Genomic DNA, 22427 nt, shown 5'->3' on the forward strand with positions numbered 1-22427 from the left:
GGACACTACTATGAAGTGATTGTGTGACCTTGGACCCGTCTCTTCTCTTTTCTAGGTCTCAGTTTCTGCATCTATATAATGGGAGAGAAGCAGTTTGGATGACCTGAATGAAAAACAGCCCCCTGATTCCAAGACAGCAGCTAACTGTAGTAGCTCATAAATAATCAGCAATGTAATCTCTGTGAATAGACCTCGGCACGAAAGGCAAAGAAACAAACATCCAGTGGGAAAAACATACTAATTCCAAAAATAGAACCTTGGTGCCTAGCCCAATACCAGGCTCAGAATAAGCCTTGAAGAAAGGAAGAAAAAAAAGAGTGAGTTGCCATTAACTACATCGAAGTTGATACAGCACAAACACGAACAACTAAGACTAGAGAAGGTACAGTCCTAGAAGTAAAGAACGGTAAGAGAGGGTTCTGGGGCTCTCTTGGGAGCTCTGGAAAACAGAAGTCACGCTCACTCTCCTTTGGAGGCCCGTGCTTTCTACAGGTGCTGTTTTTGTGCATGCATACACATCTTTTCTTGAAGGCCTACTGGTACTTCCTGTGAAGTTTTTTGAGGGTGGCAGAAAAAAGAGCCTAATGAGAGAAACTGCCAATTCACTTGGAGATAAATTATCAAAATATGGACGGCTTAATGGGCTGAGATAGACCTGCAACTCTTCACCACCAGAAATTACCATCATCTCAAAAGCAGATGCTTACTAAAGTAAGAAACCACTAAGGATGTGCACTCACTAAAGAAATCAATTTGCATCCCGAGGCAAGAGGAAATGTTATAAAAACTTACCGAAGAGCAATATTTTTTTCCCTCAGAAAATAAAACTATAAAAAGGGATGAGAATTTCAGACAGGAAGAAAAAATAGTCACAGGAGATGCACCTTACAGACGACGATGGATGAGTATTCTAAAGAGACAGATACTAAATAATTTACATTCCTATAGATCTAGCATATTCCTCTGTAATGTGTTTTGTTATTTATACCGACTGCACTATAAAATCTCACCACCTTCTCTGGGCTACTTCAAGATATACCCACACAGACAACATAATTTCTCATCCTCTGTCTTTATACTGGGCCTTGTCATCTTTTTTGATTTTCAAATAAAATACTCTCTCTGTTCTCTTCGGGAGACTTTTATCAGAGCCATATACCCCTGAACAGAGAAGCATTTCAAGATCAAAAGAGAGGCAAAATCATACTCTTTTAGCAAACAAGATAAAGATTCACACATAATTAGGCTGGGAGTATAGCATTATTTAAATGGATATAACTTTTAAGAATAATCAAACTGCTGTAAGCTATTCAAACACTAGGGCCAGCTCTGAAAAAGAAATGGAACTGACAAGGTGTTTATTGAGGACAAGGAGAGCAGGGAGGGGAAAGAGGGTGGGGCAAACAACCCAGAGGGTGGGTTTAATAGAATTGTGTCCGTACGTGCCAGACCCTCCGTGTAGTTCATTGATGAAGTAGGGATTAGTAGCCCCATTTTACGGATGAGCAAATGGAGGATCAGAGATAATTCAATTTGGCAAAGCAGATGGAGAGAGGCAGAATAGTCCATTCTTTCTGTCTCCAAGCCTATGCACTTTCCTGTGTGCTAATACCCACCTCCGTGATCTCATCTAGGAGTAAAATAAAGGTCTCTTAGAGTAATCATTCATTCACACACCCTTTATTGAGTGCCCCCTGCTTTCCAGGTACTTAACTAGATGCTCTAAATAGAGAGATGAGTAAGACAGTTGGTGCTGACAACACCCGCCACTGTCCCTGGAACACATTGTCTAACAGAGGTCATCCTGGGGACGTTTCACCTTTCCTTTTTCTTTTTTTTCACGTTGAAATCTTTTATTTTGCTAAACTTTATGTATTTTGTAAAACGTATTTGCTAAAATAGAGTATAACAGTCCACATTCTCTGGTTTCTAAACATTTAACCGCTGATGACTTCCATAAGATGTTGTTCTTCATAGTTCAGATGCCTGATCTGAACAAATCTGACTCCATATTGAATCTGTTTACTTTAACCTTTGTATTCTATTGCTTTTGCTACAAGTTTAGAATGTTGCCTTAGAGCCTGAAATATACAGGATAGCCCATTCTAAAGCCTCTGCCCTTTAAAGGTATAACACTTCTCCATTCATATAGAGATAAAGTTGCAGAACAGAGAAGAACATTTGTCTTGTTGGAGGAACATCATGTCTCTTGATTCATTGGCCTGTCACGCAGTGAGCAGTATGGGCTTGGACTCGGTAACAGTTTCATATCTCTTTACACCAACCCCGTGTTAGGAAGCATTATCCGCTCCTTACAGATGAAGGAAAGGGGGTTCAGAGAGGTGAGAGCCTGTCTAAGTTCTGTGAGCAGTGCCCACATATAACCTCAGGCCTGCCTGAATGGAGCATCCATGGTTTCCCACAACACTTCCATTCACTATCTTGATAAATCAAGTTTCATGCCCATAAGGAGATTAAATCTAGTAGGTGAGGAAACAATCTATACAAGTGATCATAACATAAGAAAGAATTAGTGCATTTATTCCCTTATTTCACAGCCGCCTTCTCTGTTAATGAGGTAATCAGGGCTAAAGTCACAACCACTAAGCTAACATGTTAATTCACTGTTTAGTTTATGCATCATTTTCAACGTTGTGCATCTATTTGCTAGAATTAGCCTTCTACCTCCACTGCGATCATAACTGGCTATCAAGGAATGTGTATGACTTTGAATAAATGAGCTGAAAATTCCATATTTTTGCACTTCATGGTAGGGAGAAAAGATCAGGCCAATATTTTCACCTAACAGATTTCCAAATCAGGCAAGAAGTAACACTTAGAATTCACCAGAGAAATATAAGCTGTACTTGTGAAGTTTTCTGTAGTCCTTTGCTGCTCTTGCTTCTTTAGCAAGCTCCTTAGATTCTGATAATGACAATCCCTTCTTATAGTCACAGATTTGAGATGAAAGTTCTACAGACTCCAAGACCCTTACAGTGCATACACAGTCAAGCCAAATATCTGAAATTAATGTACAGGCAGAGTACCCGCAGTATACAATTGAAGTGCTTTCCATCACGGGGATAGCAAACTATAAACAAATCATTAATGTCCTCCTGGCTACCTATGCAGAAGTGTACCTGCTAGGTCAGCTTCTAAATGGATCGTTTCAAGCAGAGTCCATTTTATTTGATTGGGAAGGAGAGATATGCAATAGAACCGGAAGGTTAATGTGAGTTTAAAAGGAGCATAAGGTTATCTTGGCAATTAAAGGCTTTCCAGGAGGTTAATTACCCACACCCAGCGCTTACAACTCACAAAATGTGTCAGCAGTTACAAAAATTTGTGTACAGCAGAGAACTCTCTTCTGCACTCTGAATGATAGTATTTTACTCACTTTTTTTGCAGGGCTGAGTTAAAGCAATATTCTGTCCATGATCCATTCAGAAAAAAGAAATGAATGCCATTCAAATGCTCACAGCAATGTTATATAGAAAAAAAAAACAATGTGGCTAAGAACTGTACAATTTAGAAAGTGAGAGCAAGACTGTACGTGAGAGAGAGAGAGAGAGAAGAGGAGGAGAGACAGAAAGAGTACGAGATAGAGATTCAAGTGGTTTTTGAAAACCTTAGCAGGGTAGTTTACCAAATGAAAGAGCACCTGTGATGGGGAATCCTGGCATGTGGGCAGAGCTGGGGGGCAAGTTAGTGTAATTCAGATGACCTGTAGGTTTTTAAATCTCTACCCTGGAAACTTCAGAAAACCCATATCTGCTTGTTAGCTAGAATCATGATGGGATTTGTATTAGACCCTCATCCAAGTCACGGTCATCTTTCACCTGGGTCCCTCTCAAAGCACCCCCCTCCCAGTCTTCCTACTACTGAAGCCCTGTCCCAGCCCGATTCTGCTCAGAAGAATGGCCAGTGATCTCTCACTCGGCAATCTTATCATGCCCCGACCCACCCTGCTTACTGGCTTTCTACTGCACTTGGGAGAAAATTCAGAATCCTTACTACAGCCCTATTTGCTTTTTCCAACTTATTTCCTACCACCTCTACGGCCCTCTAACTTTATACTCTTAATCACACTGGTCTGGGTTCTGTTTCTCCAACAGAACCTTGGCGTCATGTCACCAAATGTCACCTCCTCAAAGAGGCCCTCCTAACCGCTCCATTGAACGTTGCCTATCACCCCCTCATTTTCAAGCACTATTATGGAACCTTCTTTGAGTGGTCTCAGAGAGCTTGTGTCTGAAGTGATAGCATGTATTCATTGATCACGTGTCTCCCCACCCTTCCTGTTCATTCTGTATCCCTGGGACATAGCTCAGTCCTGGGGACATGGGCTGCATCGAGTGGTCGCTGCCCGTGGCTCCTTCAGCCCTGCAGTTGCCTGGAGCTACTGTCTGTCTTGGAGTGTGGAGATGAAGCTGAATCTTTAGGAGAGTTCAGGTATTGTGACACCATATGATAATAAAACCACAACGATTCTAACTACATTTTACTGAGCACCTGTGTTGTCCAAAGGACCAAAGTGTTGAGTGAGTATTCGTGTGAGTCTGTAAAGGATGTGAAACTGTTAAGGATTCTTTTGGGAAGTGTATTCAAATGCCTGGAAAACACTTTTGCCTCTTTTCCCTAGAGTCACATTCTGTACTCACCCAAACACCCCCAGAACACCACCTTTCCAGGGACAAGGCAGTAAGTGATCTCAGGCAGATCCCCCAGCTAATGAGACACCCTCCCTTTTCCCTGCTGGGAGGTAATAGGTTCAACTACCTGAGAACATAGCCTCTCCAGGAGGCCTGGACACTGCTGCAAAGGAAAGAAGCCCATGAATATAACACAAGGCGTTTTTATTCTGGCAAACCGACTCTAATTCTGGACCAGGTATGTAGCCCATTAGGATGATTTTGAAAAAGAATTAAAATAATTATTTTTCGGCAGCCTGGAGTCTTTCATCTTTATGTGATGGTAGCAGTGTTTTAAAAGGCTTATCACAGGGCTGCATACTAATAATAATCCTTTATTATGTGTAATGCTTTAGGAGTTTTAAAAATACTTTGATATAAAATATCAGGTTTGATCCTAATAGAGATCCTTTGAGGTATATGGAGTAGCAATTATTTGCCACACTGAAGTCCAGGGCAATTAAACAGCTTCCAAGGCTCCAACCTAATCATGGCAGGGAAGCCCTATGACCCAAGGCACTGATTCCAAGTCCAGTGTTCTTTAAATAAATCATTACTGGTGAACTGACTTAAAGGGGAACCTCAGAAGAGATTGGAGGTGTGGGTGAGTGTGTATAGGACCTGTGGATTCCAGTGAGTGGTTCTTGGGACTGACAGATCATTCTAGCAGCATGGACACAATAAAACAAAGCTCTACCTTCTAAGCATTGTCATCCGTTCGGTATCAGACTGTCACACTTAAATCACAGCGTCATACATACTACCCAGGCTTCAAGCTTCCCAATAAAGATACTCGATATGTATGGAAAGAATGTTCCACAAGACTCCTTCATATCTATTTTCTCATCCCTGGTTTTTTTCCTCCAGAAATAATGCTCTTATAGTTTTTTATTGCTGTTGTTTCTGTCTTAATGAATTATAGGAGCACATTTTATGGTTTCAGAAACAGTCTTCTCGGGCAGTGAATCAACTGGCAGCTTTCTCTTTCTCAATCCTCTCCCGAGAAAAGAAATGAGGGGCCGAGCAGCGCACTTCTTCACAAAGGATGTACTTCACTTTAACTGCGGCACTCCGACTCACTCTCTTTTTACCTCTGAGGCCATGATGGCTTACAGGGCTCGGCTCCTGAACTTTCTTTTCCAGTTATTGACAAAGGGGCACAAAGTCGATACACCTGCTCGCTTTCAGGAAACGCAAAGTCCCCCCACCCTGCCATCTACTCTCTGCACACAGGAGTGCATTCAGAGGAATGCACCAGAAATCTCCAACTTCAGAACCAACCAGCCCAAGAGAAACAGCCGCATTTTGCAACCCACTGTTCACACACATTCAAGTTCCAGTTCCCGTGGAAGGTTAAAGCAGTTCAGGAAAAGTCACTTTTAATGAATACCGGCTCCCTCTAGGCGCTTACCTCCAGAAAATGTTCTGCCTGCTGTTCTCGATCCAATTTCCTTGAAGTTGTTGTAATCAGACCTGTGTAGAAATGAGAATATTTGACTTTTAAATATCTGGGCCAAGCAGCTTACTGAGTGTGGGAAGCAAGTCCAGTTAAAGGAAAAGCAAAAGCAATGGGGAACAGTATAACGGGCCAGTCCTCAGTGACAGTCAGATGGTCTCAGAATTATTCTTCAAACACAATAAAATTTACAAAGAAAACTTGAAAAATGTGTTTCTCGGTTCTGCTTACCACAGATGAGGTATTTTCATCACTTTGGGGATATGAAACCTCACTAAAGAATCATTGTTTTTCTGATAATGAGGAATTTCAATGATTCATTTGCATATGACTGATATTCTACCATAGGAACCTTATTAAAGATTTTAAGAGTTCTTGAACAATTAATAGGTTGTTGAAGCTGATTAGATTCAGGCTATAAAACAGAACTTTTCTTATTTAACATTTTTCTGCTTATATAATCTTTTTGGTTATACTTGACAAAGAAGGTTATATCTGTAATAACTACTTGTACACATAATTATTTCAAATATAATATCTCATATACGGAAGATCTCATACTGTAGTTTTATCACTTTGTCTTATTTGTTTAAATCTTTACACAAAATAAGTTCCACATGGGAAATATCTCTCTATCTTTCCTATGAATGGCGTTTCCCATAAAAGAATCACCCCTTTGAGCATGAAGGCAAAGAAAAGGGAAGGAGAAGACAAAACCTTCAAGGACACCCAATTTGTCTTTTGCAAGTTTTATTGTGATTATTGTCAAATGGCAATTAGGAGGTCAAATTTACATTCTATTTCTTGATTCTTCAATGCCCCTGAAGATAAGAGACTATGGATTGGGCTGCTTTCATGGCATATGCTGATTGACATGAGATAACAGAGAAATCACATGAAAAGCTCACTCCCAATGCTGGTGAGGCACATGAAATATAGAAAAGGTATTTTATCAGAATCTGCTGAGGTCCTCACGTTTTTGTTTTCAGGTAGTAGGTGGTAGTAAGACTACCAGAGGTTAGATGGCTCCACATGGCCTTCGAAATAAAATCCCACTGCAGGTAGCATGACTGTTTACAAGCTGACCCTGAGACAGGAGGGAAGGGCGCAGGGCACAACCTTTAAAAGAATGACATAGCCGTTGAGGATGTAACAAAACTGGTTAGAACCAATTAGGCCCAAGATGGCGGAAGATTAGACTTCCAGTCGACCTTGAGCCTCATTATATGCTCATTGTAATACATTAGTATTAGCTAAGTGACATACCCACAGGCACCATGACAGTTCCGAGGCTAACCTTAAAAGGCCAAATAGTGAGTGGTGCCCAGTTCCTGGAAATCCCCACCCCTTCCCTGTAAGAGTTGGAATAATCCTCCCACTTGCTAGCCTATGAAATTACAAAGCCTGTAAAAACTAACCACCCCATATTTCGGGCCACTCTCGCCCTTTGAAATGTACCGCATTCTGTCTATGGAATGTGTATCTCCCTAAATACACCTTCTTTCCCACTTAGTTCTTGGGGCAGAGCCCCTTTGCCGGCCCACTTGTATCCCTCAAAAGCATCCTATATTAATAAATCTATTTCTTACCTATCACTTCGCCTCTCGCTGAATTCCTTCTGTGCAGAGACATAAACAGCCTGAGCTTTAGTACGTCCTGACCCCAGGTGAGTGATTTTAACTAAAAGACAGTGGGTTCGAGTCCCAGCCCACGGGTTCAAGTCCCAATCTGAGTTTTGGCTGGGTTCGAATCCCATCTGAGGTGCGATTGGGTTCCAGCCCCAATCTGACGTGTGTGGTTTCAAGCCCACTCCTCTCCACTCTCATCTGTCCACACTCCCCATGGGAGGGAAACCCATGTTCCCATTGCATAAATGATCTGCCTTTCCATGAATGCTTGCTGGAATGGGCCCCACCCATCCACAGATTTTTCAAATTTAGCTTCATCCACAGATTTTTCAAATTTAGCTCAGGTGTTAGCTCAGGTGTTGGAGAGGTGACCCTCTCTCCCAGGGTTAAGGGTCCACCTGATACATACTAACAGAATGGGTATACTCCACCACAGTATCATTCTTGGCCTTTTACTGCAATCTTTTGCTCATACGTCTGTATTTTCCTGCTAGACAGGTTGACAGAGTGACTTCATGGGAAAGACCTGCCTTCCGATTCAAAAGCCCTGTGGTCCACCTAAGCCCCTGGCCTAAAACAAAACAGGAAATTCATTAAGGATCAGTTGACAAAAGTGGCTGTAGAAAAGATGGATTATTCATATTCTAATCTTCAGTTTTGCTACAGACAGACTTAGAAAGTGTCTGTTTAGGAGGGTATTATTCTGTGTGTGGGGAGAGTATCTGTGGATGGGGAGGGAGTGTGTGCCTTTAGTATTCATTTAAACCATTTCCTAAATTCCTCCGTGTGAATGGCACAGTGCTAGGCACCTCTGAACTACTGTCAGAGATGACAGAGAGAAGACCGTTCTCAAGAGTTTCAAGGGAGAGAAGCAGTAACTTCCCTTCCCTAGCTACCCATCAGAACCTCCCGGGAAACTCAGAAAAACAGAGATCCTGTGCCCCACTCCATCCCTCATTTACTGTGTCTAAATCTCCTGGGATGATGCCTTGAGATGGTCCTCTGATTCTAAGAGGAGGCTTTCTGCAATTCCACTATCCTTTGTTGAATCTCGCTATGACTTTTTATTGACATGAATTTTTCTGCCCATCCAAGAATGATATACACCTGAAGCTTTAGCATCTGGATCAGACCTTGGGCTCAGTGTGTGTGTGTGTGTGTGTGTGTTGGGGGGGCGAGCGAGGGGGGGATGGAGATGTGTGAATGCACTGGTGGGTGAGGTGATAAAGGAGGAATAAAGAGAAGCCGGCCCTCTGAGTCATATTGACTAAGGGTCAACTTGGTCACACCAGGGAGCATCTAAAGCACAAATCTGACGCCTTCATTTTTAGGCCATGCCTTCCCAGAAGATCATATGTCACGGTGGCTCTTTCCAAGTGAGATGTAAGTGTGTTCTCGAAAGGGGGTGGGAGGCTTTCACAGACCTCACCACCCCTTCGGGGGCATCCTCTGTTAGAGGTCACAATGGGAATGAGAAATACTTGTTATATGGAGGCTATAAACGGGTGAAAGGGCTGTCAGCCTCTGCTCTTGTTCGCCTGCTGTTCTTCCAGGAACAAAAGACCAGGAGCCCTTTTGCCCTCTGTCTGCACTCCCCCCCCCCACCCCCGTAGGATCTCGTGTCATTTCAGGTCCTCCTTGCCCAGGTCACGCAGCCACAGCCCATTGTGGTATGACGGTGCTCGGGAAGGGGGTCAGCTTCCTCTCCCGATTATCCTGAGGGTAATTCTTTAGGAAAGCCACTTCTTTTCACAATGCCCATGCATAAGTGGGAGAGCAGTGTGGCTCCCTTCCATCTGCCTACCTCCCCCAGGATGTGCTTTTCACCTATTTATCAGCCAACAGAGAAGAAGACAGGCTTCCTGAAAAGTCTGAAACAACATACACAACAGTGAACCTGGAGCTGTGAGAAAGCCAAGGAATTTCTGTTTGTGGAGGAAAGGCAAGGAAACCTCTGCAGGTCTCAGTTCTCTGGGTTTCTATAACCTTTATTTTCACAGATCTAAAGTAAAAGGCAGGGGAAAAAAATCTAAGTCAAAAGTGAAAATCAGTAGGAAATGGGACAAGTTGGGGCAAGGGACAGAGAGTGACTTCTAAGGGGTACAAGGTTTCTTCTGGGGCTGATGAAAATGCTCTAAAATTACAGATTATGGTGATGGATGCATAGTTCCACAAGTATTCTGAAAACCATTGAATTGTATGCTTTAAACAGGTGATTGTTATTGTACGTAAATTATGTATCAGTAAAGCCATTTAAAAATCAGTAGGAGATCACAAACGCTGCCTTTTAGATTTGAACACATCTTTCATGTTTGGAGGAGACAGATCTTTTTTTTTTTAATTCAACCTGCTTTTTTAAAATTAATTTATTTATTTAAAATTTTTGGTTGCGTTGGGTCTTTGTTGCTGCGCGCAGGCTTTCTCTAGTTGCGGCGAGCGGGGTCTACTCTTCGTTGTGGTGTGCGGGCTTCTTTCTCATTGCGGTGGCTTCTCTTGTCGCGGAGCACGGGCTCTAGGTACCCGGGCTTCAGTTGTTGTGGCACGTGGGCTCAGTAGTTGTGGCTCACAGGCTTTAGAGCGCAGGCTCGGTAGTTATGGTGCACGGGCTTGGTTGCTCTGCGGCATGTGCGATCTTCCCAGACCAGGGCTCGAACCCATGTCCCCTGCATTGGCAGGCGGATTCTTAACCACTGCACCACCAGGGAAGTCCCTGAAGGAGACAGATCTTCAAAAATACTTAAACGGTTGAATGACTAAGTGAAATAAGTCGGGCAAAGAAAGACAAACACTGTACGATATCTCTTACATGTGGAATCTAAAAAATACAACAAACTAGTGAATATAACAAAAAAGAAGCAGATTCGTAGATATAGAGAACAAACTAGTGATTACCAGTGGGGAGAGGGGAGCGGGGAGGGGAAAAATAGGAGCAGGGGATTAAGAGGTACAAACTATTAGATAAAAAATAAACTACAAGGATATATTATACAACACGGGGAATATAGCCAATATTTTATAATAACTATAACTGGAGCATAACCTTTAAAAATTGAGAATCACTATATTGTACGCCTGTTACTTATATAATATTGAACATCAACTACACTTCAAATAAAAAATAAATTAGGGCTTCCCTGGTGGCGCAGTGGTTGAGAATCTGCCTGCCAATGCAGGGGACACGGGTTCGAGCCCTGGTCTGGGAAGATCCCACATGCCGCGGAGCAACTGGGCCCGTGAGCCACAACTACTGAGCCTGTGCGTCTGGAGCCTGTGCTCCGCAACAAGAGAGGCCACGATAGTGAGAGGCCCGCGCACCGCGATGAGGAGTGGCCCCCGCTTGCCACAACTAGAGAAAGCCCTCGCACAGAAACGAAGACCCAACACAGCCATAAATAAATAAAATAAATAAATTTTAAAAATAAATTTAAAAATACTTAAATGATTGAATGAATGAATGAATGAGTTAGTTTAGGAATCTGGTAGGAAGAGGGGCTGGAATGAATAGAGCCATCAGGCTTGTCCCTGGGGAATCTAGAACATAAACATAATGAAAAGTACATTTTGGGTTAAAGTCACAACTGGTAGTTATTTGCACTGAAAATAAACCTTGTTGCCAAGACAGGGCCAGCTAAACTAAGATGGGGAAAAACCTTTCTTCCTTCTAAAGTTGTATACTTAGGATGAGCTATGGAGCTTCAGCTGCACAGTGTGTTTTACAGTCAGACAGGAATGAAGTGAGCCATCCCTCCCAGTCCAGAGGCATTAGTCAAAATTGCCAAAGCTGCATCTTCCTTTCTGAACAACTTTGTTGTAGCTGAATGCAGTTGGGTCTTAGAACAGGGCAGAGACCGTAACAGAGCAATCTCCCTCTTCAACTGCTCTGATTCATCACTGTGGAAGGCACCCTCATCCTGTAATCTCTGCAAGAGAGAGGTGTATACATCACACATGTAACTGTAGACCCATTGGGCACAGTAAATTGGGGACTGACATGATGAAATTGAATTTCAAAGATAAATCATAGGCAAGCTTTTGAATGTGGTTTGGAGATATAAACAAACACATCATTTGATATAATTACATATGCAAACCTCCAATTTAGGAGGGGAATTACGCCAGTCCTAAGTGAATGATACTCAGTAAAGAGGAGGGGAGAGCATATGGCTGGAACCGTGCAATTACTTTAAAAAGGACTGTTTTTGATATTTTTGTTGTGGAAATGGGGGAATCTAACGACCATTCTGATAAACAGTCTGAGCAGGAAAATATGGCTGCCTTTTCAAAAAAGAACTCAAAATGTTCTATGTAGTTATGGTCAGAGAAGTGATACTTGTAAGGATGACATCTTTCCCCTGCTTTTCCGGCCTGTGGGTGTCCTGGGTCTCAGCTGTGTAATCTATTGCCATGACATTGACATTTCCTTTAAGTACTGCTTGAAGCAGTGTAGGTCTTAGCTGTTCAGCATAATTTTCCAGGACTGTTGGAAACTGAGTTTGGTATTACAAATACAAATGAAGTATCAGCCCTGTGAGCTACAATTAGTGCTTACTCTCTGTCTTTTTTCATATTCAATTTCATCTGCTTACCATTTCTCCATGCCTACCCTGGCTATCTGGTAAACCCTCTCACCATCCTTCCAGATAGTTCAAATGTCACCTTCTCTGCAAAGCCTTCTCTGACCTTTCCTCCTCTAGCATGTGGCAAGTAACTCATCTATTGTTTGGATCTCTTCCTAGACCACAGTTTCAGGTAGGCTTTGGGTGGTTCACCCGTTGAGCTCAGGAACCTCAATCAGTGCCTATTATGTTTGTTGAATACAACAATACTACTAGTACAGCACCCAATATTTGGCTCTAATTATTTGTTAAAGAGTCAATGTTCCCTAACAGGATATAAGTAAAGGTAGTTAATAGATCTTATTCATCTCGTGTCCCTGGCATTTAATATAGAACCTGGTACATTGAGGGTATCAAGCAAAACTTGTTTGAGTGAGGGTGACATGGATGCAGCCTCCGAGAACTCTCAATATTGTTTTGTTTTTTTCTTTTTTTTAATAAATGTATTTATTTTTGGCTGTGTTGGGTCTTCGTTGCCGTGTGCGGGCTTCTCATTGCGGTGGCTTCTCCTGTTGCAGAGCACGGGCTCTAGGCATGTGGGCTCCAATAGTTGTGGCACGTGGGCTCAGTAGTTGTGGCTCCCAGGCTCTGGAGCGCAGGCTCAGTAGTTGTGGTGCACAGGCTTAGTTGCTCCGAGCATGTGGGATCATCCCAGACCAGGCTTGAACCCGTATTCCCTGCATTGGCAGGTAGATTCTTTTCTTTTTTTTAACATCTTTATTTGAGTATAATTGCTTTACAATGTTGTGTTACTTTCTGCTGTATAACAAAGTGAATCAGCTATATGTATATATATATCCCCATATCCCCTCCCTCTTGCGTTTCCCTCCCACCCTCACTATCCCACCCCACTAGGTGGTCACAAAGGACCTACCTGATCTCCCTGTGTTATGCAGCTGCTGCCCACTAGCTATCTATTTTACGTTTGGTAGTGTATATATGTCAATGCTACTCTCTCACTTCGCCCCAGCTTACACTTCCCCCTTCCCATATCCTCAAGTCCATTCTCTATGTCCACATCTTTATTCCTGTCCTGCTCCTAGGTTCATCAGAACCATCTTTTTTTTTTATATATATTTCATATATATGTGTTAGCGTACAGTATTTGTTTTTCTCTTTCTGACTTACTTCACTCTGTATGACAGACTCTAGGTCCATCCACCTCACAACAAAGAGTTTAATTTCGTTTCTTTTTATGGCTGAGTAATATTCCATTGTATATATGTGCCACATCTTCTTTATCCATTCATCTGTCAATGGACACTTAGGTTGCTTCTATGTCCTGGCTATTGTAAATAGTGCTGCAATGAACATTGTGGTACATGACTCTTTTTGAATTATGGTTTTCTCAGGGTATATGCTCAGTAGTGGGATTGCTGGGTCGTATGGTAGTTCTATTTTTAGTTTTTTAAGGAACCTCCATACTGTTCTCCATAGTGGCTGTATCAATTGACATTCCCACCAACAGTGCAAGAGGGTTCCCTTTTCTCCACACGCTCTCCAGCATTTATTGTTTGTAGATTTTTTGATGATGGCCATTCTGACCAGTGTGAGGTGATACCTCATTGTAATTTTGATTTGCACTCCTCTAATGATTAGTGATGTTGAGCATCCTTTCATGTGTTTCTTGGCAATCTGTATATCTTCTTTGGAGAAATGTCTATTTAGGTCTTCTGCCCATTTTTGCATTGGGTTGTTTGTTGTTTTGATATTGAGCTGCATGAGCTGCTTGTATATTTTGGAGATTAATCCTTTGTCAGTTGCTTCATTTGCAAATATTTTCTCCCATTCTGAGGGTTGTCTTTTCATCTTGTTTATGGTTTCCTTTGCTGTGCAAAAGCTTTTAAGTTTCCTTAGGTCTCATTTGTTTATTTTTGTTTTTATTTCCATTTCTCTAGGAGGTGGGTCAAAAAGGATCTTCCTGGGATTTATGTCATAGAGTTTTCTGCATGTTTTCCTCTAAGAGTTTGATAGTGTCTGGCCTTACATTTAGGTCTTTAATCCATTTTGAGTTTATTTTTGTATACGGTGTTAGAGAGTGTTCTAATTTCATTCTTTTACATGTAGCTGTCCAGTTTTCCCAGCACCAATAATTGAAGAGGCTCTCTTTTCTCCATTGTATATTCTTGCCTACTTTATCAAAGATAAGATGACCATATGTGCATGGGTTTATCTCTGGGCTTTCTATCCTGTTCCATTGATCTATATTTCTATTTTTGGGCCAGTACCATACTGTCTTGATTACTGTAGCTTTGTAGTATAGTCTGAAGTCAGGGAGCCTGATTCCTCCAGCTCCGTTTTTCTTTCTCAAGATTGCTTTGGCTATTCAGGGTCTTTTGTGTTTCCATACAAATTGTGAAATTTTTTGTTCTACTTCTTTGCAAAATGCCATTGGTAGTTTGATAGGGATTGCACTGAATCTGTAGATTGCTTTTGGTATTATAGTCATTTTCACAGTGTTGATTCTTCCAATCCAAGAACATGGTATATCTCTCCATCTGTTTGTATCATCTTTAATTTCTTTCATCAGTGTCTTATAGTTTTCTGCATACAGGTATTTTGTTTCCTTAGGCAGTTTGTTGCAATGGTAAATGGGAGTGTTTCCTTAATTTCTCTTTCAGATTTTTCATCATTGGTGTATAGGAATGCAAGAGAGTTCTGTGCATTAATTTTGTATCAGCAGGTGGATTCTTAAACACTGTGCCACCAGGGAAGTCCAATATTGTTTTATACAGAATGGCCACAATGGCCCCAAGGCATGGGAGTTAAAGTTATCTGAATGCTTTCATCCATTCTTTGAATAATTTTAATGTTTTCCCAATTTTTGAACAACCTCTTCTGTGCTGATAGTTGGAGATCATTAGAACAGTTCCTGACAGTCTTTTATTTTTTATTTTTTAACTTTTCAGTGGCTAGTTAAAGATTTTAATCTTTACTGTTAGATGCAGGGGCTATGTGCCCATTTTATGGTTCTCCAACATCCTGGTTTCTATCTAATTTATGGGGAAAGGTGGGCAAAAAATAATACAGTAGTATCCAACATTTATTGAGTACTATGTGGCAAACACTACACTAAACAGTTTGCATATGTGACCTCATTTAATCGCACAGGAGTTCAGAGACATAGCAACTATTTTGACTCTGTTCAGAGTAGGAAACTGAGGGAAATAACTTGCTCAAGGTCAGCTATGACTGAGCCATGATTCAAACTCAGGGACTCTAACTCTGAAACTTCTCCACTGTGTTCCTAGCAGACAAGGATACAGAGCCATGGCAAAGCCACCTGTGTAGGAGCCAGGAGACCTGCATCCCAGTTTCACCTTGGTCAGTAACTGGTTATCAGATTTGAGCCATCACATCTTTTTTTTCCTAGACCTGTTTCCTCATCTAGGAATGTCCTGCAGTCTCTTTTCAGTGTGAAGAGTCTCTAGTAATATAGAAACATTAAAAGGCGATCATTCTTCTTCCTTTCCTGTTCCCTCACTGGACCCCACTTTCTGTTATGGAGCTGAGTCCAGCTGTGCAGGACATGGGTGGGTCACCCAGGCAGGAACAAGAGGGGCTGTGTTCTGGTTTTTATTTATCCACTACATCAACACTTAAGCACTCATATCCATATTTCTAAAAGGAGCAAAATAAAAACATCAGTTAACTATGAATGTATGTTTTTAAGTAGGGAAAAAAAAAAAACCACTGTAGTTATTCTCATGTTTATTGTCTCTTCCACAAGATTCTAACTTCTAGAAATGTAACAGAGAAGAACAAACCTGACTCCATATTGGATCTATTCCTTTAGCTCTAGGGCTCTGCATCTGGGTAAAAGAATGTTGCCTATAACTGGAAATATGCATGATAGCCCATTCTCAAGGCTCTGACCTTTAAAGGCATAACAGTTTTCCATTCATATAGAGATTAAAAAGTTGCAGAAAAGAAAATAACAATTGTCTCGTTGGAGGTTTATAGGAATATTGTGACTAGATGTGGACAGCTGCAAGAACAAAGGATTCCTGCACCAAGTAGTTTGCAACAACCAGCCACACCCCTTCCCCTTTTAGAATAAAAGAAGCCTGATCAGGTAAGTTGGTTCTTTGGGACACTAGTCCACCATCTTTTTGGTCTGCTGAGTATCCAAATAAAGTTGCTATTCCTTGCCCCAACAATTCATCTCTCAATTTATTGGCCTATCATGTGGCAAGCAGTAAGAGCTTGGACTCTGTAAGAGAAAGTCTTTTTCTACCTCTCATTTCAGCCTATTAGGAAGGCTTAAAATATTCCCTATAGTATTTACACATGGACATCAGACTGCACTGAATTAATTCAAAGAGAATGAAATGGACACAGTACATGCAAGTTTCAGGCTGTAGAAAAAAATTAAAGTTGAGATGAAGACACTTATCAGGTTTGCTTAAAAAAAGACTAAATAATGTTTGTTTGGACTACATGATGTTTCTTTCAAAAGAAAAACCAGGAAGAAAAAACATATACATATGAGGGGAGTTAAAAAAAGGATTCTGGGAACTGGCCCCATCAGGCATTCTTCTTAAGTAAGGGCTGTTTCATCAGATGTAAAGATTTGGAGTTGCTCAATTGGGCACATAGTGTTGCTATTAAATTTCCTTCAGAAAATCTGGGGACTTCCTTGGTGGTCCAGTGGTAAAGAATCCACCTTCCATTGTAGGGGATGCAGGTTCGATCCCTGGTCAGGGAACTAAGATCCCACACGAAGCGGGACAACTAAGCCCTCGCGCCACAACTACTGAGCTCGTGTGCCTCAACAAGAGAGAGAAAACCCACATGCCACAACTAAAGAGAAGCCCATGCTGCGCCGCAACGAAAGATCCCGCATGCCTTAACAAAGATCTCGCGTGCCGCAACTAAGACCCGATGCAGCTAAAATATTAAATAAAATAAATAAATATTTTAAAAAAAGAAAATCTGACAGGGGAAATCATCAGTGGAATTCTAAGCCTGCAACTTGGACTTCTCTTTATAAATAGTGATTTCCAAGGTGCTGATAGATGTTTTAAAGCTGTATAAGTGAGAATGCATCTTAAACCGAAGTATGAAAGACCTTGTGGGTCAAACATGATTCATAGTTGTTGGTTTTCTGTCACAGGTAACTTTCACTTGTTTTTCTTTGCAAGCCAATGGATAGAATTTCCCAATTCTGCCTTAGCAGTAGGGAAATCGCGGGGAGTTCTCTCCTGCCTTCCGAAACACTTTCCCCTTTGGATACAGTATTCTGTAGCTACTACAGGTAGCAAAGGGGAAAAGCCAGCTTGTAGAGGAAAAGTGTTGATGCTGGCACATACCTTGCACCTTCCCGTCAGGCCTGGATGACAGATGGACTTGCCTGCAGCCTGGAGGGAGAGTTCTGAGGTTCAGGCAAATCCTGCTACCTCACTGTGCTACTCATTACAGATGAAATCGATTGGGGGATCTGGGTCAGGGCAACCTGTCATTAGAGTGAAGGATAAGATAGTGGCTAACAAGGGAGGGGTAATGCTGAGGATGTATGGTGGAGAATATTTCCAAAAGCCATCTCCTCTGAATAATTCTCTCTCATACAAGGTGATCCTGCCGCACGCACACACACATACACACACACAAATATACATGTACACACACATACACTTAGGACCAGAGATGCTGTGTACGAGTCTCATTTTGCCAGAATACCTGGATACTTACCAGTCCCATCTGTTCTTCCCTCAATTCCTCGCCTCATCACCAATCCTCATGGCTCTCTCCCTCCCAGTCTCACACAGCCCTCCGGCTCTGCCTTCTAATTCAGCCTAGATGAAGAAGTATTTGTGCACCTGAAGAAGTCTCTAGGCGATTTAGCTAAACCTTGAATGCTATATTGGATTTCTTCAGAGAAATTAAGCTACAGATGGTGAACCAATATTAGGGATGTCACAAGAAATGATGCCATTTTAGGTGCCATTAACATACCACTGATGTGTGTGCTCAGATGTGCAATATGGCACACGTCTCCCCCTTTCTCTTTCTGCCAAGATATTTTTTTTAACAGAATTCTGAATATCGGATGATCAAAATAAGGAAGAAGTGGCTGGCAATCTAAATTATACTATATGGATGGGTTTTAAAGATTATCTAGCCTGAGAGGCACCATGAACCATCATCATGTACCATTAAGTAACCAGTACTCAGGCTCTGACATCAGACTGCCTGCCTTCACATCCCCGTTACCAGCCCTAGGCAACTGCCTGTTCTTCGGTGAGTTATTTAGCTTCTTTAAGTAAAATGAGGCTTAGTCAATTAAATAATCAATTTAAAATGCTTGGCTTGGTTCCTGGGACATCTTAAATGCTCAAAAATGTTACTCTTATTATTAGTTCCAAGAATAATGCCTGGAGTATCATATGTGTTCAATGGTCTAGTCTTGCTTCCTTCCCATCTTGAGATTCCCCTCACATGGGTCTGAACATTGGGGCAATAAAAATTGTAAAATTTCTACTTCTTACCCTGTCATCTGACAGATAAGGAAACCAATCCTCACAGTTTGAATTCCTTGTTCAAAGATATAGTCATAAGAAATCCTTCGTCCATGCATTATTAAATTTTATTGAGAGGTGAGTGTATATGCTTATTTCTCAAAGTGTGACCTGGATTAGGAGCATCAGAATCACCTGGGAGCTGAGTTAGAAATGCAGAACTGCAGGCTCCTCCCATACCTCGGGGATTTGCACCTATGCTAAATTTTGAGAAGCCTGACTCTAGACCATTGCTGTGCAAACTTGGCTGTGCAGTGGAATCACCTGGGGAGCTTTAAAAAATACTGTTGCCAGGGTCCCACATCCAGACATTCTGAATTATTTGGTATGGATGGGGGCCTAGGTACACGGATTTTTAAAAAGCTCTGGATGGTTGTAATAGTCAGCCAGGGGTGAGAATCACTGTATATACAGTCGTTACCAATAGGTGCTGGGGTTACGGTAATTAGTTTTTCTGGCTTATCTAAATGGTCTAGTTTCTCCACAATGAACAACACTCAATTTTATAATATAAGATCATTTAAAGGCCAGTAAAATGAGACACCTGGCACATGGACCCCTGCATATCTTCCTATGAATTCTGCAAGGTTCTATGCTGAACCCTCCCAAAAAAGGACTAAACTATGGTTGCCAGATCTGTTCTGACTTCACATCTGCTACAGGCCTGGTGTCTCCCCCTAAAACACTGGATTACCTCAGCTACAGTTTTCCATCTTCACCCTGGCACACTTTCTTATATTGTGTTACACGTTTCCTAGCATCTTCTGGCCCTCAGGATCCTCACAGCAGAGGTTAAACCCCACCTCCGTGGTGATGTTACCTCTTTCCCACAAAAGTATATTTTTACATGAGACACCGTGGGAAGAGCCAAGAGGATACAAGAGTAAGTCCCCATATTTGCCCTCATGAAACTAACAATCCAGTAAGGGAAACAGACATGTATGCAAATAACTATGATACTAGGTGTGAGTGAAACGTCCTGGACAACTCTGGGTGCCCTGAAGAAGGATTATTGCAGAATTGTGCAACTAGAAAAGATGAGGGAATAAGCTGAATTTGTCCTGGTTTTTAATGGTGAATAAGATTCTAACAGAGAAGTTGGAAGAAGTTAAAATGTCAAATCTGTAGCTAAGAATCATGAGACAGAAGGTTAATGAAAAAGGTAAATCTAGGTTTAAATCTTGGCTCTGCTGTTTCTTAGCTGTGTGACCAAGGACAAGTTACATCACTTCTCTGATCTCAGTCTTGTCATGTCTGACGTGGGGATAGTAGTAACTCCCTCATAGGCTTTTGGTTAAAAATGATCCAGATGAAGCGCTTAGCATGGTGCCTTGCACTTAGCAGATGCTGTTTTGAAAAATAAAAACAGCACCTATAAAAGGCAGTGCATTACTTTTAATTTTTATTAAAAACCTGAAGAGCACTGGGATGCTATTTCTGATTACATTTTAAAGGAAAACCTTATTGTCTCTAGATTGTTCACCGCTGACAATGTCTAAAAATGTAATAACCAAACAACTAAAAGTTGACGTTTCCTTCTGCTTATTCAAATGAACACTGTAAAGTTCATTAATTCCTGCCACACTCCAGAGGTGTGAAAGCCACCCCTGCACTCCCCTTAGAAATGATTTCACTGCAAATAATTTGTCTCTACATCTGTTTTCACATGACAGACAAAATCAGGAGGATGGTTAAAGTGCAAATTACTCAGAGGATGTCTTGAAAACACACACATGCTTTGTAGGTGTGCAATCCTTTAAGATCATCTCTGCTCCATGAGGTCTTAGGTAAGAGCCATGTTTTGAAACCCAATTTAAAAAATCTGGGAAAAGCATCACTTGTTATGGAGAGCTTTGAAAGTTATCAGAAGACTGACACTTTTTTTTTTTAATATCACACATTTTCCAGTTAATTTTCACACAATTCAATCCTTTCCTTTTGTCCTAAATTTTTATATACACTGTTAAACCTTATTATTTTTCATTCTACCTATCTGAGAATTTGTAATAGGTCTGTGGCTGGTTGAAGTTTACCTTTGTACTACCTAGGTAAATTAATAGGGTGGAAAGTTCTCAGGGGAATATTTAATGTACTCCAGACAAACCATTTGCAAAGCACTTTAATTTTAACAACCCCCATTTTGATGTTCTAATTGCAAATGGCCCACGTAACTATTCATTAGAGTCCATCCAAGCAGGTCTTTTGTTTGGCAACATTTTGTTAACACTAGCATTGACCTTATGTGTTTATTTGAAATCAGGAAACATGTGTTTCCTGAAATATTCTAGAATCTGCATTTTCAACTTCTGTAAAATCCTCCTCAATGAGAGTCTGAATTAATGGAATTTCATGGCCCTTCTTCTTCTCATACCATCTCTTGCAAGAGAGATGAAATTTGTGCTTAATCATTCATCAATGAATGCAGCAACTTTGTCAAGCCTTTTAGAATGTTGTGTGCCTTTAAAAATGTTGTGTGCCTCAGTTTCTTCCTCTGCAACATAGCAATGATTTAATGGGGAAGCAATTAACTTCTTCCTTACTATGATTAACATATGCTATTTTTTTTCCTTTATAAATATAAGTGGAAATAAAGGCGGAATTAGAATCCTTTCTAACTCCTTGAGAAAAATGCTTTATCAATTCAGGGAGGAGTTGTATACTCCCTCTACTCTTTTGTAGAAAAATGTATGAACAATTCCATTATAGCTTTATCACTTTGTATTTTGTTTGCGTGTTTGTTTTCTTCCATAGACTGTGGCTTCTCCAGGCCATTATATTTTTACTCATTTAATGTTCCTTAAAGGAATATCTTTTAAGAGCCTAGGCTAATCTGTATATCTTTCAAAGTTCCTGGCATATGGATGGTGATCAATGAATATTAGCCTATTGGATGAATAAACTGTCCTACTGAAAATGTGTATGGAAGTGTGTGTGAACATAGGTATGTGTAGCACCACCCAAAGCAGGTAATGGTCCACATTCATGGGAATGATCACTCAGCATTTACATTGTGGCTTGCAAAGCTTCCATGCCTTTTGGAAAAAGCTTCCAAATAAATTCTAAATGGAATTATATGCTGTGATAATTACTATTTTGGATCTTTAACATACAATGTTACTAGTTCACAAAGCCATGTTTTTTTGGTATCTATGTCAGAGTCTGCAGTCTGTGTGGCTAATTGAGGTTAAGGGGGGGAAATGGCAGGTTGCCAATGCTAATGAGTTTTTCATTACTCTTCCTAACATGTATTTTATTCCTCTTTTGCCTTTACTTTTTGTTTAACTAAGTTATGTTATTTATCCAAGAATCTGTCACATATAAGCAGAGATTGCCAACCTGTCAGAGAGGGTTCAGCCCATGTTTCACTTCCCAAAAAACATTAAAACAGTGGCAGGGAGGGTGCGAAAAACAGAAAGAGGGAGCTTGCAAAAAGCAGCCAACCTCTGATTCCTCCAGGTCCACCAAGTATTCCATGGTGAATATCAAATGGAAGATGAGTCAAAGGGCCTTGTAGGATC

At 41.1% G+C, this 22427-nt stretch overlaps 1 protein-coding gene across 3 annotated transcripts in view; it reads right to left on the minus strand.

Moving 5' to 3' along the window:
• The window catches only part of FAT3 (FAT atypical cadherin 3), a 573936-nt gene that overhangs the window by 201397 nt on the left and 350112 nt on the right, over positions 1 to 22427 (minus strand). For all 3 annotated transcript variants that reach the window (XM_061202721.1, XM_061202723.1, XM_061202722.1), the window contains exon 4: positions 6103 to 6164. In XM_061202721.1, coding sequence (XP_061058704.1) covers positions 6103 to 6164 — 62 coding nt within the window. The remainder of the gene's footprint in view (positions 1 to 6102; positions 6165 to 22427) is intronic.

The sequence above is a fragment of the Eubalaena glacialis genome, chromosome 10 (genome assembly GCF_028564815.1).
Source record: "Eubalaena glacialis isolate mEubGla1 chromosome 10, mEubGla1.1.hap2.+ XY, whole genome shotgun sequence".
Lineage (NCBI taxonomy): Eukaryota > Metazoa > Chordata > Mammalia > Artiodactyla > Balaenidae > Eubalaena > Eubalaena glacialis.